The sequence below is a fragment of the Diorhabda sublineata genome, chromosome 4 (assembly GCF_026230105.1).
Source record: "Diorhabda sublineata isolate icDioSubl1.1 chromosome 4, icDioSubl1.1, whole genome shotgun sequence".
In the NCBI taxonomy this organism is placed as follows: domain Eukaryota; kingdom Metazoa; phylum Arthropoda; class Insecta; order Coleoptera; family Chrysomelidae; genus Diorhabda; species Diorhabda sublineata.
Window position 1 is genome coordinate 8,709,566 of NC_079477.1, and position 13,095 is coordinate 8,722,660.

The 13,095-nt window shown below is 31.9% G+C and overlaps 1 protein-coding gene across 1 annotated transcript in view; it reads left to right on the forward strand.

The window, feature by feature from the left end:
• Window positions 1-1,966: 1,966 nt before the first annotated feature.
• Window positions 1,967-13,095, forward strand: part of LOC130442972 (uncharacterized) — a 37,937-nt gene continuing 26,808 nt past the window's right edge. Inside the window, exons 1-2 of the mRNA XM_056777394.1 lie at window positions 1,967-2,439; window positions 11,619-11,859. Of these exons, the coding sequence (XP_056633372.1) occupies window positions 2,385-2,439; window positions 11,619-11,859 (296 nt within the window). The 5' untranslated portion in view covers window positions 1,967-2,384. The remainder of the gene's footprint in view (window positions 2,440-11,618; window positions 11,860-13,095) is intronic.

Sequence of the window (13,095 nt, forward strand, 5' to 3'; positions counted from 1 at the left end):
TTTCCTAAACTTCGTTGTACTACTTTTTAAAGCAAATTTATATAATTCCAATAAATTACGCAATGTCGTTTTGAATTTTGAAGATTTCTAGATGTTTAAATTTGCATATTAACAAGATATAGTTATATAATTAAATATTGTCTTAGGTTAAATTGCGAATATATCAGCAGCATATGAGAACATAATGCGACACTGACCGATTTTTCTGATACCTTATTTTTTTTATCTGTAGATGAAAGAAGAAGAGCGTTACTTAAAAACAATTTTTAAGCAATCGTCATGAATTTCTTTATAAATCATATAGTATAACAAGAGGAAATATGACAACATTGAAAATATACTGCTGCTATCTCATAAAATTATAGCTTGAAAATTTTTTTTTAAATAATATAAAAATTTTTGGACGGAAACGTCTTATTATTACCGGCAATTTTGGTGATTTTGTATCCAATTAAAGATCGTTTTTGTCGCTTTATTTTACGTTATCTACCAAAATTTTTAAGATATCTTGTTTAGGATATACAGTCAAATCATTATAGGAATTCTGCTGGAAAAGTTCAGCACCGCCGCAATATTTATAGTAGTTTGAGAAAATAATATGATGAGTTCTGTCCAATAAACTAGTTGCTATACTTTCTTAAGCTTTGACTATGACTACACTAATAACTAAACCTTTTGCATTTATTTGTATTTTTTATTATTTTGAATATGTACTATGTATTGTATGTACGTATGGATGTTGGGGTATCGTATACACTGCAATCCTTAGGAGCTATTGTGTCTCCCTTTCTTGCTGCGATACTGGGAAACCCAGTGTTTACAGCTGATCTGTTAATCCTATTTCTTTCAAAAAGCCTAGAATGTGGGATGGTTGTGGTTGCCTTCTATTTCATACGCTTCTAGAGGTGGGAGGGGTTCCGTAGTATTTCAAACTCCGAGAGAATGTGGATAGAGGTTTTGTCTTCTTTGCAACAATATCTGCACGCCGCATTATCTGCTAAATCTAGGGTCTTCAGGTGTTTATTGAGTTGGCAGTGCCGCTAAAAGACTCCTGTTAGTTTTTCTCCTATCTACCTTCATTTTCAGTGCTTCTTCCATTGTTCTGTAGTTAATATCACAGAAGGGTTCGGGTCCCATGAAGGGCTTGTCTCCCCCGATTTAGCGAGCTCATCAGCTATTTCATTCCCGTTCTCTCCGTTATGCCCCGGAATTGTAGGAGAACTTTATCATTCTAGCCCAACTCATAGAATTTTTCTAGGCAATCCCAAACGAGTTTGTATTTTATGATATTGGAGCTTAGAGTTCTAATGACTGCTTGGCTATCGGATAAGATGATTAGCTCCTGTTTGCGATAGTTCCTCTCTAGATTAAACTGGACACATTTTTCAATTCCATAAATTTCTGCCCAGGCTTTTGAAGTATTTAGTTCTGGTCCCGTACACTCCTATTCCAGTTCTGTCTGTTAGATCCGTCCGTATACCATTTAATGGAATTACTATTCATTTCTTGTATAATGTTATGATCCTACTTATTTTCACAGCTTAGTATTGAGGTAAATTTGTTCTCAAACTTTTTCGATGTATTATCCTGAGGCATGTCCCAGGTTTGGTCATTATTTTAGGATTGTTTTTCTTTGGTCTCTAAACATTCCAAATGATGTTTTCTCTTCCATGCTTTCCAGTACTAAATGTAGAGGTGGGAGATTTAGAATCCATTAAAGTGCAGCTGTTTGACATGATTTCATGGCACATTACAGTGTATTAGAAGAAAACACAAAATATCAAACAAAATCTGTAAAAATACGAATATTTCCTAGCGTGTCCTATTAATACTTTCGATATTCACGGTATATATTTTACTGTTGTGATTCCTTCGATCGACATACTATTTAATGTTTTTGCTAGTTATTGTTGTGAAGCAACAAATTTCAAACTACTTTTTCATCAAATGTATCGAAATTTGATTGAATTTTATTTATTTCATTTAAATAGTCGAAAGCTCGCCTCTTTAGATTGAACTTGAAAGTAACCATTGTTCTGTAGACACATTATTTTAATAATTAACTTGCATACTGCATCAGTTTTTAATAGTGTACTAAATAGCTATATATTTTCCTTATTGTTACATTCTAATGAGCCTGCAAATATATACGGGTATAAGTTTTTCCATGGACAATATTCCAAATTCACTTTTTTCTTGAACAAGGCTCATTCTAATTATTCACTAGAAGGATACAGTCGAGCTCAACACACTGTATTATTTACTAAGGATCGTACAAGAGAAAGTGAATTACACGAGACGAAATCATTCTCAAATACGAGAACGACAAAAGTCAACAGCACATTACAATAACGTCATTTTTCAGTGGTAGAATTGAACAAAAAATGTGGAAGTTTTATTTGATTTTTGTTTTTGTGCCTGTAATGGGATCAGACGTGCGTAAGTATTGAAGCTCATATAATTAAATAAAGTAGTATCGATACATTATTTATATCATTCAATTACTTTTTAAGCCATTTTTTGTAAATAAAAATTAACGTTATCAATACATTGCAAAAATCATTTCCATGACTTCAACTCCATCTGGGACATTAACAATAACTGGGAAAAAACGTTTCTAACCTTTATTATCTCATAATTTTGTTATTTTTATACCTATTCAGTAAAATATATATTTTGGGAAAATTTTTTGTGCAGAAACCGTTTCATTACATTTCATTCAAAAATATTATCTACTTAGTTAGATTCTAATGAAAAATTATTGAAGTATATGTAAGGATTTTTGGGTTTCAAAAGTTGAAAAACATATAAGACAAAGAGGAGATCTTAGTTTGAACCTAACCTAATTACATGAGATGAATCTGATGGGGTTCACTCTATTTTTGGTAATGAAAATCGGAAAACTAATATTTCTTAGGTAAGGCTATGTTTCTAATTAGTTCATTTTTGTATAGGTGTACTTCCCAAAAAAATACGACATAATAAGTACAGTACAGTTTCGGAGCAAATTATGGTTTTTGAATTTTTTACTGGTAAAAAGTGTTGAAATTTTGCTTTTAAAATCTAGGTATAAATCAGATACGACAAAAAAAAATAAACAAAATGAAGAAATATATGTCGAAAATATTAATTTTTCGAGTTTTTATGATCAAAAATAGGGTGGACCCAGTGAAAAATTAAAAATAGTGAAATCGAACTTGAAAATTTCACTAATAAATGGCGCAACAAAAGATTATTTACAATCTCTCCAAAAGACGGCGTTACTCTTTGATATTATTAATCAAACTGATTTCTTACATGTTTTTGGTTTCTCAACTGTTAACTAAATTGCAATGATCTTGTTCTTAGGTCGTCGCCTTGCAATTGAATGGTCAGGGGTGCAAGTTTGAATAGGCATTTTCAATTTTCGTCATTATATAATATTATTAACATACCTTATTTCTATATTATATATGTATATATATATATATATATATATATATATATATATATATGCAATGATTTAATTTAGTTACTTAACTTGTTTTTGTTAAAATTTGCCAACTGTTTCTAAAAGTATTTCCTTCAAATGTCTATTCAATTCAACTAATTATATCACAATATAACTTTATATAACCTAAAAATATAAAAAAGTTCGATCAGGATGGACTACCGGTAATTATAGCTAGAGAATCTTGAAACCTCATAATAACTGCCACTTTTTCACTAGTCACAATTTTAAAGTGAAATTATTTCTATTATGACATTCATTAGACGACGTTCCTTTACGGAAACAAAAAATTACCGTCGAGATATTGCCTTATTTAGTATGCATATTACATAATTATTATTACTCGAAAGCAATTTTTGAATTGCTTCAATACTCTGTCGTATTTCCACGCAGCTATTGTATTTTGAAAGCGCGGTCATTCACATATATTGTAAAAATTGTAATATTTCACAGGGACGCACAAATAGATTTAATCTCATGTTTTTTTATACTAATATCTCTTTATAGGAGGCCAAACATGTCGTTTCGTGACCAATTTATAACCAAGGTAAATAATAGTCAATGACGATTATGGTATTGATAATAATTTCTAGAATTTTAATTTTCGGTCTCGAGAAAAGCTAGTCTAGTATTAATTGCTTGATCATTTGTTTTGTAGAATAACAAACAAATCCATTCACATAGAGAATAAACAAAACTTGGAATGAGTATAGATTAATCAATATATGTATTTAAGAGAATCTGTCAAAGTTACAGAACAACGTTTACGATAATCATTCATACAAGTGGCGGAGATTTTTCTTTTCCCATCACAGATGAAAGAAAAGAATCAGCGCTTTTTATTTCAAAAAATTATCTTTATTACAATACAAACTTGACTAGGAAGAGGAATTGATACAAAACAGTGGGAGTTAAAAAATAATACAGCTAATAACGACTGTATTACCACCAGCACCCGATGATCTACTTAGCACCATCTTTTATTATTCTACGAAAGGTGTTGTTGGTGGCCATTATAACATCTGCCTTATCTTCTTTGACTGCTATGGTGGCCATCTGGCAACCTACCTGCTTTCTCTCATCTTTCTTACTTCTAATGCTCCTTCCTCCGAACCCGTCCACTCGCATTTCGCCGTTTTCAGCGCTTGCGAACTTATGGACGGTTCTACCTCCATGACGGTAAAGACTGCCTCTTTCCTCTTCACCGTCATAGTCATACCCTCCCCAAACTTGTTTCTTAGTTCCCCATTTCCAGCACCTTTTAATTTAACGAGGGGGTCGCCCCCACTCGTCTACCGCACTGCTTCTACCTTGATTCCAATTCCTCAACTTTTACTTGTGTTTTCATGTTTTTCAGTACTTCCGATTGGGAGCCGAAATGATTCTCCCTCCGTTTTCCCTTTTCCTCCCCCCTTGTTATTATTTTCCATTCAATCTCTCCCTTCCTCCTTATGAACTCAATTATCTTTCTCATCATTTATTTTTTTATCCCTTCCCCTATGACTAACTTACCTCCCCTCTCTATCCTTTTTCTTCTGCTATTTTTACCAACTTCCAACATGTATATTTCTTCCTCTCCATTTACCTTAGCCACATAATTGTACCATGTTTTTTCATTTTTTTTGCTTTTAATCTATTTTCTACATAATCACAGATCTCTACTTCTAATTCTTCTAATGTTGCCCATATCTCTTCCTTCGCTCTTTTTAATATTCCTTTGGTCGCCCCCCGTTTTCACTTTTTTCAAATATGCTTAAATGCAGGGTCAACAAATGATGGAAATGATGAAGTTGTAGCTGTAGAATTGAATCCACTCGACGTTTTGTTAGCAGCTATTACTGATAGAGAAAAAAGAAAAATTATATATCGCGCCTTGCATTCTACTTCGTAGGTGGTGAGGAAACGAGTACATCAACATGATACAATTGCTTTCTCAGTGCTCTACTCCAAAGATGAATGATTTCACATAAAAATGCAGTAAACATTTTTTGTAGATAATTTCACTAGGAGAAATTTTTAAACTAACTGCTATTGACCTCTGAGCAATGTCTGTTTTTGACATTTTCATTACAACACCATAATAAAGATTTATACAAAAATTCAGCTCACTAGGAATTTCTTCGCAGATAAACCCGAAATGACTGGACTAAAAAAGATACATACATAAAAGAGATTATAGCTTGTACGTATTTACAGAAAAATGTTCTGACTGATTCGCTGCCCATCCTAATATCTTACTAATATGTTACTTGTACACAAAATTATAATAATTGGTTATATGGAATACTATTTTGGGATTCAGCTAGTCATATAAGCTTCGTTGCGTATTCAATCCATAGTGTCTAAGTAGATTGCTGTCTAATGCTGTCTAAATATTATCGACGAATGCCCTAAATTACCGTAGAATTATAAGAACTAGTTACAAATCTTACCCATTAGCCAATGAAGACACTAAAGAGGTATGACCCACACAACGTTGTTATTTAGAATCAGTATTAGAGGCTTAGATGGCTTAGATTATTATTAGATCTCTTCTCTATGTTATTAATCGTAAGACATACCAAATTCTGATAGTCTCGAGAAAAAACATATTGAAATTATCAGGAATATAATAAAAATTATAATAATAAAATCTGAAGATTTTACTTCCGAATCCAATTGGTAACTAGAGCTTAGGAAAGGCATCCATGTGAGACTGTATACAAATGCTACTAAAACCGAAAAAGCAACTAATGGAACAATTTAAAAATAAGTTGCTTAACGACACTAGGACCAAATTAAAATGAAAAAATGCTATAAATATAGCTAAAGACTATTGGTATAGTAGGAATTTTCCTTAACTGAAAACTACGGTACTCAAGCAATTTGACTTGTACTTAGAACTTTATGAATCAAAGATTTCTCATAATAAGTTTTATACACCATTAATATTTTATGTAGTAGGTATAAGATTAATTATGTTTCTATTTGACTCAAGAACAAGAAACTAATATACTTTCCTGGAAAGGAACGTTTTTTTATTATTTCGTTTGTGTATGCCAATAAATTTGGTCATTTCAATTAAAAAAATTGTTTAAACGCTTCTACCCTTATTTCTTTTTGCTTATATACGAACTAACAAATTATGCCTTCCCGGATTTTAGTTATTTCACTGTTTTCCAATAGCTTATGATCACTTTTTTCTATATTCAAACAAACGTCACCCAGAAATTGTGGATACAAACGAAAATCAATAAGAGGTGTAGTAGATGTTTTTCTTAGCGAATGTCCAGTATACTCCTTCCAATTTTCTAACTTCAAAAATTTTGCAATTTCTTGCATCACGGCACTAATTTTGTGAATACCAACAACCATTCTTTGATACTTCCCATTAACATATTTCAAACATAAACGACGTTCCTGTATATTTGATGACCGTAGTGCAATATATTTTCGAAATAAACGCAAATAATTATCATTAATATACTCAAGGTCATCAATTTTCAAATGAACTAGTTCGTCACAACGCTTAGCCCCTCCAATTACTAATACTAGAACAACCTTTATCATCAAATATAAATTATCAGGTGCCATATACAGGAACCGATCCACTTCCTCCTTTGTAAAAACCGTAGACTTTTTAGGTATATATCCATCACTTTGCCTTTTTAACAATGCTCGTAATTTTGAATATTTACTAATATCCACACCATTTTTGAAATCCAGTGTGGATCGCAACATTGAATACTGTGACCAAAGAGTGGATGGCTTGACGGTCTTCGTTAAATTTGAGAAATACACCATAAGAAAACTCTCCGCATGGTTTTGCACATTTTTTTCTTTACACCTATCCATGAATCGCTGATATGCAAGTTCATAAACTTGGCGAAATTTAGGTGGCAAAAGATTTAGATATACTGCTTCGGCACTTTTCAATATATCCGCAGGTATATTTTCATCGTGTTAGGGATTCATTTTGAAAGCACCGTAAAAACTACTACAAAATTTATATTAGTACGTCTACTTGACAATCGATATTTAGTAACAATACCAGATATTCATGACTACCGACTGTTATAATTAATAGGTGTTCAAATTTATTACCAAATTATTAATGATTTTTCAATAAAACTAACTTTATTTTAATTTTGACTTGGTTGGAGAAAAAAATTGTATATATCATACGGAATGCAAATATTGCTCGTAAAAAAATGCACTTTTAATCCTTATAATATACTATTATTCATTGAGTCAATATTATGATTGTGTCCTAAAACATAAACATATGTACATAGTGTACATAAATGTACACTATGTACATATGGTGCGGTGGTACATTGATGTCTGCCCTAGCCAAAATTATAATGGTATTAAATAACTTCATTATTTACCTTCATCACCATCGAATTTTCGGTTGATTTGATATGAAGTTACTCCATCAAGAAAATATTAGGAATAATTATTATGTTGGGATTGAATAATGTTACTTTCACTATAATTTAATTCATATCTTTCGCTTGTATAAGAAAAGTGAAACTAAAAGCGAATTTCTTCATACCGCATGACTCCCGTTAACTATTAAATACTTTAAGGTACTTTCTGTATCATTAAACTTTTTATTGATTCTTGATCTATTTCAACTAATGCACCAAATGATTATAGATCTGAAGAAAAGTGCATCGTTAATTAAATAACAAAACGAAATTTGTACTGGAGTTTATCTTCCCAGTGCTTGTGAAATCCATACAAATATTACACATTTATACAGGATGGAATTATATAAGATTAGTATATGAGAGAATATAACCCCGCTTATCGCTAATATGTTATGTTAGCGAGGCTGTCTTCTATACAAAGAACGTTTAAATTGCTAATAAATTCAACTTAAATGATAATTGGGTTTCCAAAAAAGTATCGTTCATTGTTTGAAAGCTAAGGTGAAAAAGTAAAAACTGAAGGAAACAATCACAGAAGGTCGTCTCACCCGATTTGTGAGGGTCGGATGACTCTTACACTTTGGATAAGATGATTCCAGATTAGTAATTCCCAGCGATCTAGGTGAATCCCTACAAATCCATAAAAGACTCGACAGGACTCTACACAACAACCATCCAAACCTAATATTTATACTTTATTATACACTTTTTCTCATAAATGGACATATTTAGAGCAATTTTCAAAGTACGCTGTACAATGTGCACACCTGATCTAATAATTTTATTTTTTGATGAAATATTGAAAACTTCACATCTAATACAATCAGTATTACTATTTTTAGTGACCGGATAAAAAAATACAAGGGTCAGAATCGACAAACAATGAGGCAGATCCATCAACTTTGATAATATTTTTTTTATTCTATACATATTTCTCAATAAGTTTTAATATTTTATATATTTGCAACTTGTTGTGGTTTTGCTGTTTTTTTTTAATCTCTTTTACTTCTTTACTTTCCTTTTTTTGTCACCTTTTATGAATATGTCTGGGATTAGTTCATTCCATTGCTTATCACGTGGTTTACCTGATATTACTGAAGGTATAGGTGTTCAAATAGCTAACAGGAGTTTTTTCATCAAAAAATCGATCGAGATGGTAACAAAACATCATTACGGTGCTATTCATCCTATGTGATATGTTATTGCTGAATATTATTAATCAATTTGGTTTAAATGCATACTTTGATATCGCATTAAATTTCAATGAAACACCTTTTCATATACCGACTCCGTCGTAATTGTCATAGGATTTTTTTGGCGCATAGCTTTCCCGAAAATATCTTGTGTGGTATGGAAAACAAAACAAGTGTTATGTTGTTTGCCTCATTCTAATATCTTAAAACATATTGGAGTCAATGAACGCTGATTTCTTACCTTCTACATTGAAGCAAATTTGATTCAGTAACTGCTACAGTTTCCATCCCTATTGAATATCTATACAGGAAAACTTATAACGTTTTTATTAACCGAAGTTTTTCAATGAAATAATTTTTGTTCGGAGACATTTCTTCAGACTATCATACATTTATATTTCTTTTGATAGGGCAGGTGTTTAGAGAACACGTATCGGAAAGTGTAATTGTATTATTTGTGTAGCAGTAGTTCAACATAAATGTCATCAACGGATCAAGAAATTCCAGTTTAGTAATAATTATCCAAACAAACATAATTGGAAACCACTAATTATTATTATAACATACTGATTGGGTATCTGAAAAACATTTAATATTCATTTTGATATATTATTCAAAACGAATATATAACATTCCAATTAAATTTGAAGGATATATTGCAGTAACTGTCACCAGTTCACTTAATTTCACACGTGACTAAATTGAAAAGTGTTCACAATGAGTTAAAACAATAGGCTTATGAGTAATTGTTTCAAAGGATAATGTCGAAGAATTGTAGGTTATTAACTAAAGATATCAAATAATATATCTGAATTCTAGGGTATTGAAAAATTGGTTTAATTTGATACCAAATATACCCTAGATAATTCAGTTCACTTGTTTTCTCAATTCAATTCAAGTGGTAACCATTTTACATTGTTTTGTTAGAGTCTACGGGTTGTTGCTGTGTGTTATTATCAACTTCTTGTACCCCAAAAATTTGGACCTCGGGTATTACAAAGAGTTCCATCCTACGTGTTATCTCTTTCTTAATCCTCCCCTATTCTTTCATGAATATACTCAGAGAATCGTATTTTTATAGCTGTTCTAGTCCTTTGTTTTAGGAAACAGAAGTGTGATTCAACAACTTCCGATGATTAGTTAGTTTCAGTATGTACTAGACATGTGCGCGGATGTTTTTTTGAACCACGGTGTGTTCAATTAAATTCGATTATTTGAAAATATACTGATTGTGTTACAAGATCAAATGAATAACCCCTTCAATCAATTATAACATTTAAATCCAACGACGATAGACTCATGTCAAATTATTGAACAAAAAGAAACTTCTTAAATAAAATGCAGAGCTAACATTGAAATTAAATCTTCTTTTTTGTATACATTGAAATAACCACTGTAAGGAACAAAAATAATCAAATACTGTGTACCTTCTTATTACCAACACTAGAGTTTTCATGAACGAAAATTATGTGCTAGCGCAGTAAGTTGTACGTTGTAAAAGAAACTATTCAAATTGTAGAGCTTTCTTTTAGTCTTTGATAAGAAGATGACTTTATTGTCCCAGATACGGAAGACATCTAAAAAGACCACCGAGAGGACAGTATTTTGAGCCGTTTAAAGGTAAATATTAGTGGATTACGGCCCGAGAAATGAAAGCTGCCGATGGCGTCGACTCACTCAATTCTTCTATATGGGGCGGAGGTCTGATCATATGCTCTTAGAATAGAGAAATACTGCAAAGCTAAGACGATGGTACATAGACAAGGTACACTGAGGATCGCCAGCTCCTACCGGACTGACTCTGAAGAGGCTGCCTTAGTGGTTGCGGATGTTAACCCTGGCTTTAGAGCGTTAGAGAATATTCAGAAGCAGTTCAGATAATCATCGAACGCATTGGTACAATACAGAAAACAACGGTGGACAGAAGAAAAATTAGGTGAATGGACGTGACGACTAATAACAGGCCTTAGACTGTGGACCAAAACAAAGTTTGGAGAGGTGAAATTCTACATAACCTAGCTTTTGACCTCCACAAAATTAAAAAAGTACAAACACCTGAATGTAGGTACTCTGAACACTACTCAGGTAATGCCCAATACACACACGGTATTCTTGTGTAACCACTGAAGGGGTTTGAAAGAGTAAGTAGAGAAGACTGCCATCAACATAAACCATGAATGTAGACGGCATCTTGGTATGACGATATCATAGAAACGTAACGTTTTGTAAATGCTTAACCCCCCATTTATATTCAAACCTCTTCTAAATTTCAATGAAATCCTGTTTCTGATTCAACACATGCATACAAAACTCTAGTCATACTCACTAAAAAAGAACAAATTGCACATTGACAATGGCCTCAAGGCCAAACAGAAAAGCAACAAACAAATAGTCTCCGTTTTGCAGGATTTGTATAATTTTTTTTTATTGAATCTATTTCATATTTCCATTTCCAAAATGTTCTCTACTTTCTGTATAGCTCTCGTATTATGAAATGTTTTTAATCATCATCATTTTTAGCACCATACATAAAACAGTGTTACGAAGGAGATCCAGAAGTAATACAATGCTTCAAAAAAGCTATCCATCATCTGCGACCTTATTTACAGAAGGGAATTGCAGAAATTGAGTTGCCTTCGGTGGAACCGTTCAAAATGGATGAACTAACGTTGTCCTTAACTACAGGACCTCAAGGCTACAAAGTTTCTCTGAAAAACATTGATGTCTTTGGTGCCAGTCAATTTACAGTTGAAAATTTGAAGTAAGAATTTACAATTATTAATGTTCACTACTTAATAATTTATATAAAAATGACAAAAAATAATGAGCTCATATCTAAAAAATTCTACTAGTTTCACTGAAAGTTGCTTCATGCTACTGGCACCGTTTCCAAATAGTTAGATTATAAAAAAACATAGCATCATTTCCTGTATAGAGCAAAATAATAGGTGACGATTTTTAATCCGTTGAGATAAGATGCGCCAACTCGGGACGGGTATATTTCAGGTAAACAAAAGGTCCGAGTACATAATACTCGTGACGGATTCATTAAGACTATTACCTAGAATTTAGTACTTAATCAAACATTTTACATGGATGGCACTTGGAAATGTTATTCAACATCCTTTTCGTTATGTGTTTAGAATGTAAAAAAATATTTTTTACTGAAATACACTGTAAATAGATATTTTATCTTTGTTCTTCATTTCATAATCTTCGGTCACGAGTTGTTTAATCTTCATGACAACCATGATAACGAGCTGGCACATTTTATGGGGCAAGGGTTGGCGCACGCCCAATAATTTTAGTAATATTCTGAATAACTTTTAATAAGTAATAACTCTTCATCTTTAACGAAATGTAAAATATCAAGAATTGACCGTATTTGTTAAATCGCAGTAGTTTTAAATCTAAAGTGCTTGGATGCGAAACATCGATTAGAAAATAAAAAAAGACAATAAACAAAAACCTTAAATACTAGCCCATTGTTTACGAATATTTACCGTAATAATACGTTAAAGCTCAATAGCATTATACTTTGTATGACGTTTGTTGTTTTAAAATGTATCAGAAAATGGTTCAAGGATCACATCAATATAATCTTGTCTTGTAGAACGTAACCCACATTTGTGAACGTAAATTGCCATGTTTTTTTTTTTAATATTTACAGATAAAGTTAATTGCACACACATTGGCGATTCATACACACTTGCAACTAATTACATTTATATACTCTTTTGTTATTATTTGTCCTAATACACTCAACATTAGAAACCTTGTTCCTATTCTCATTGTAAATTATTAACAAGTAATATCGGTAAACTTAGCAAGTAAGTCATATTCGGTACACATGTTTCTCGCTATAATTTGCTTGAAATATGCTTAGAATATTTTTTTTTGTTTAGCATTTATTTGTTCACGACTTGTACAATGAAGTTACATGAACTACTACTTCTTCTATTATCCAATTTTCAGCAATTTTCATTGTAAATTAACA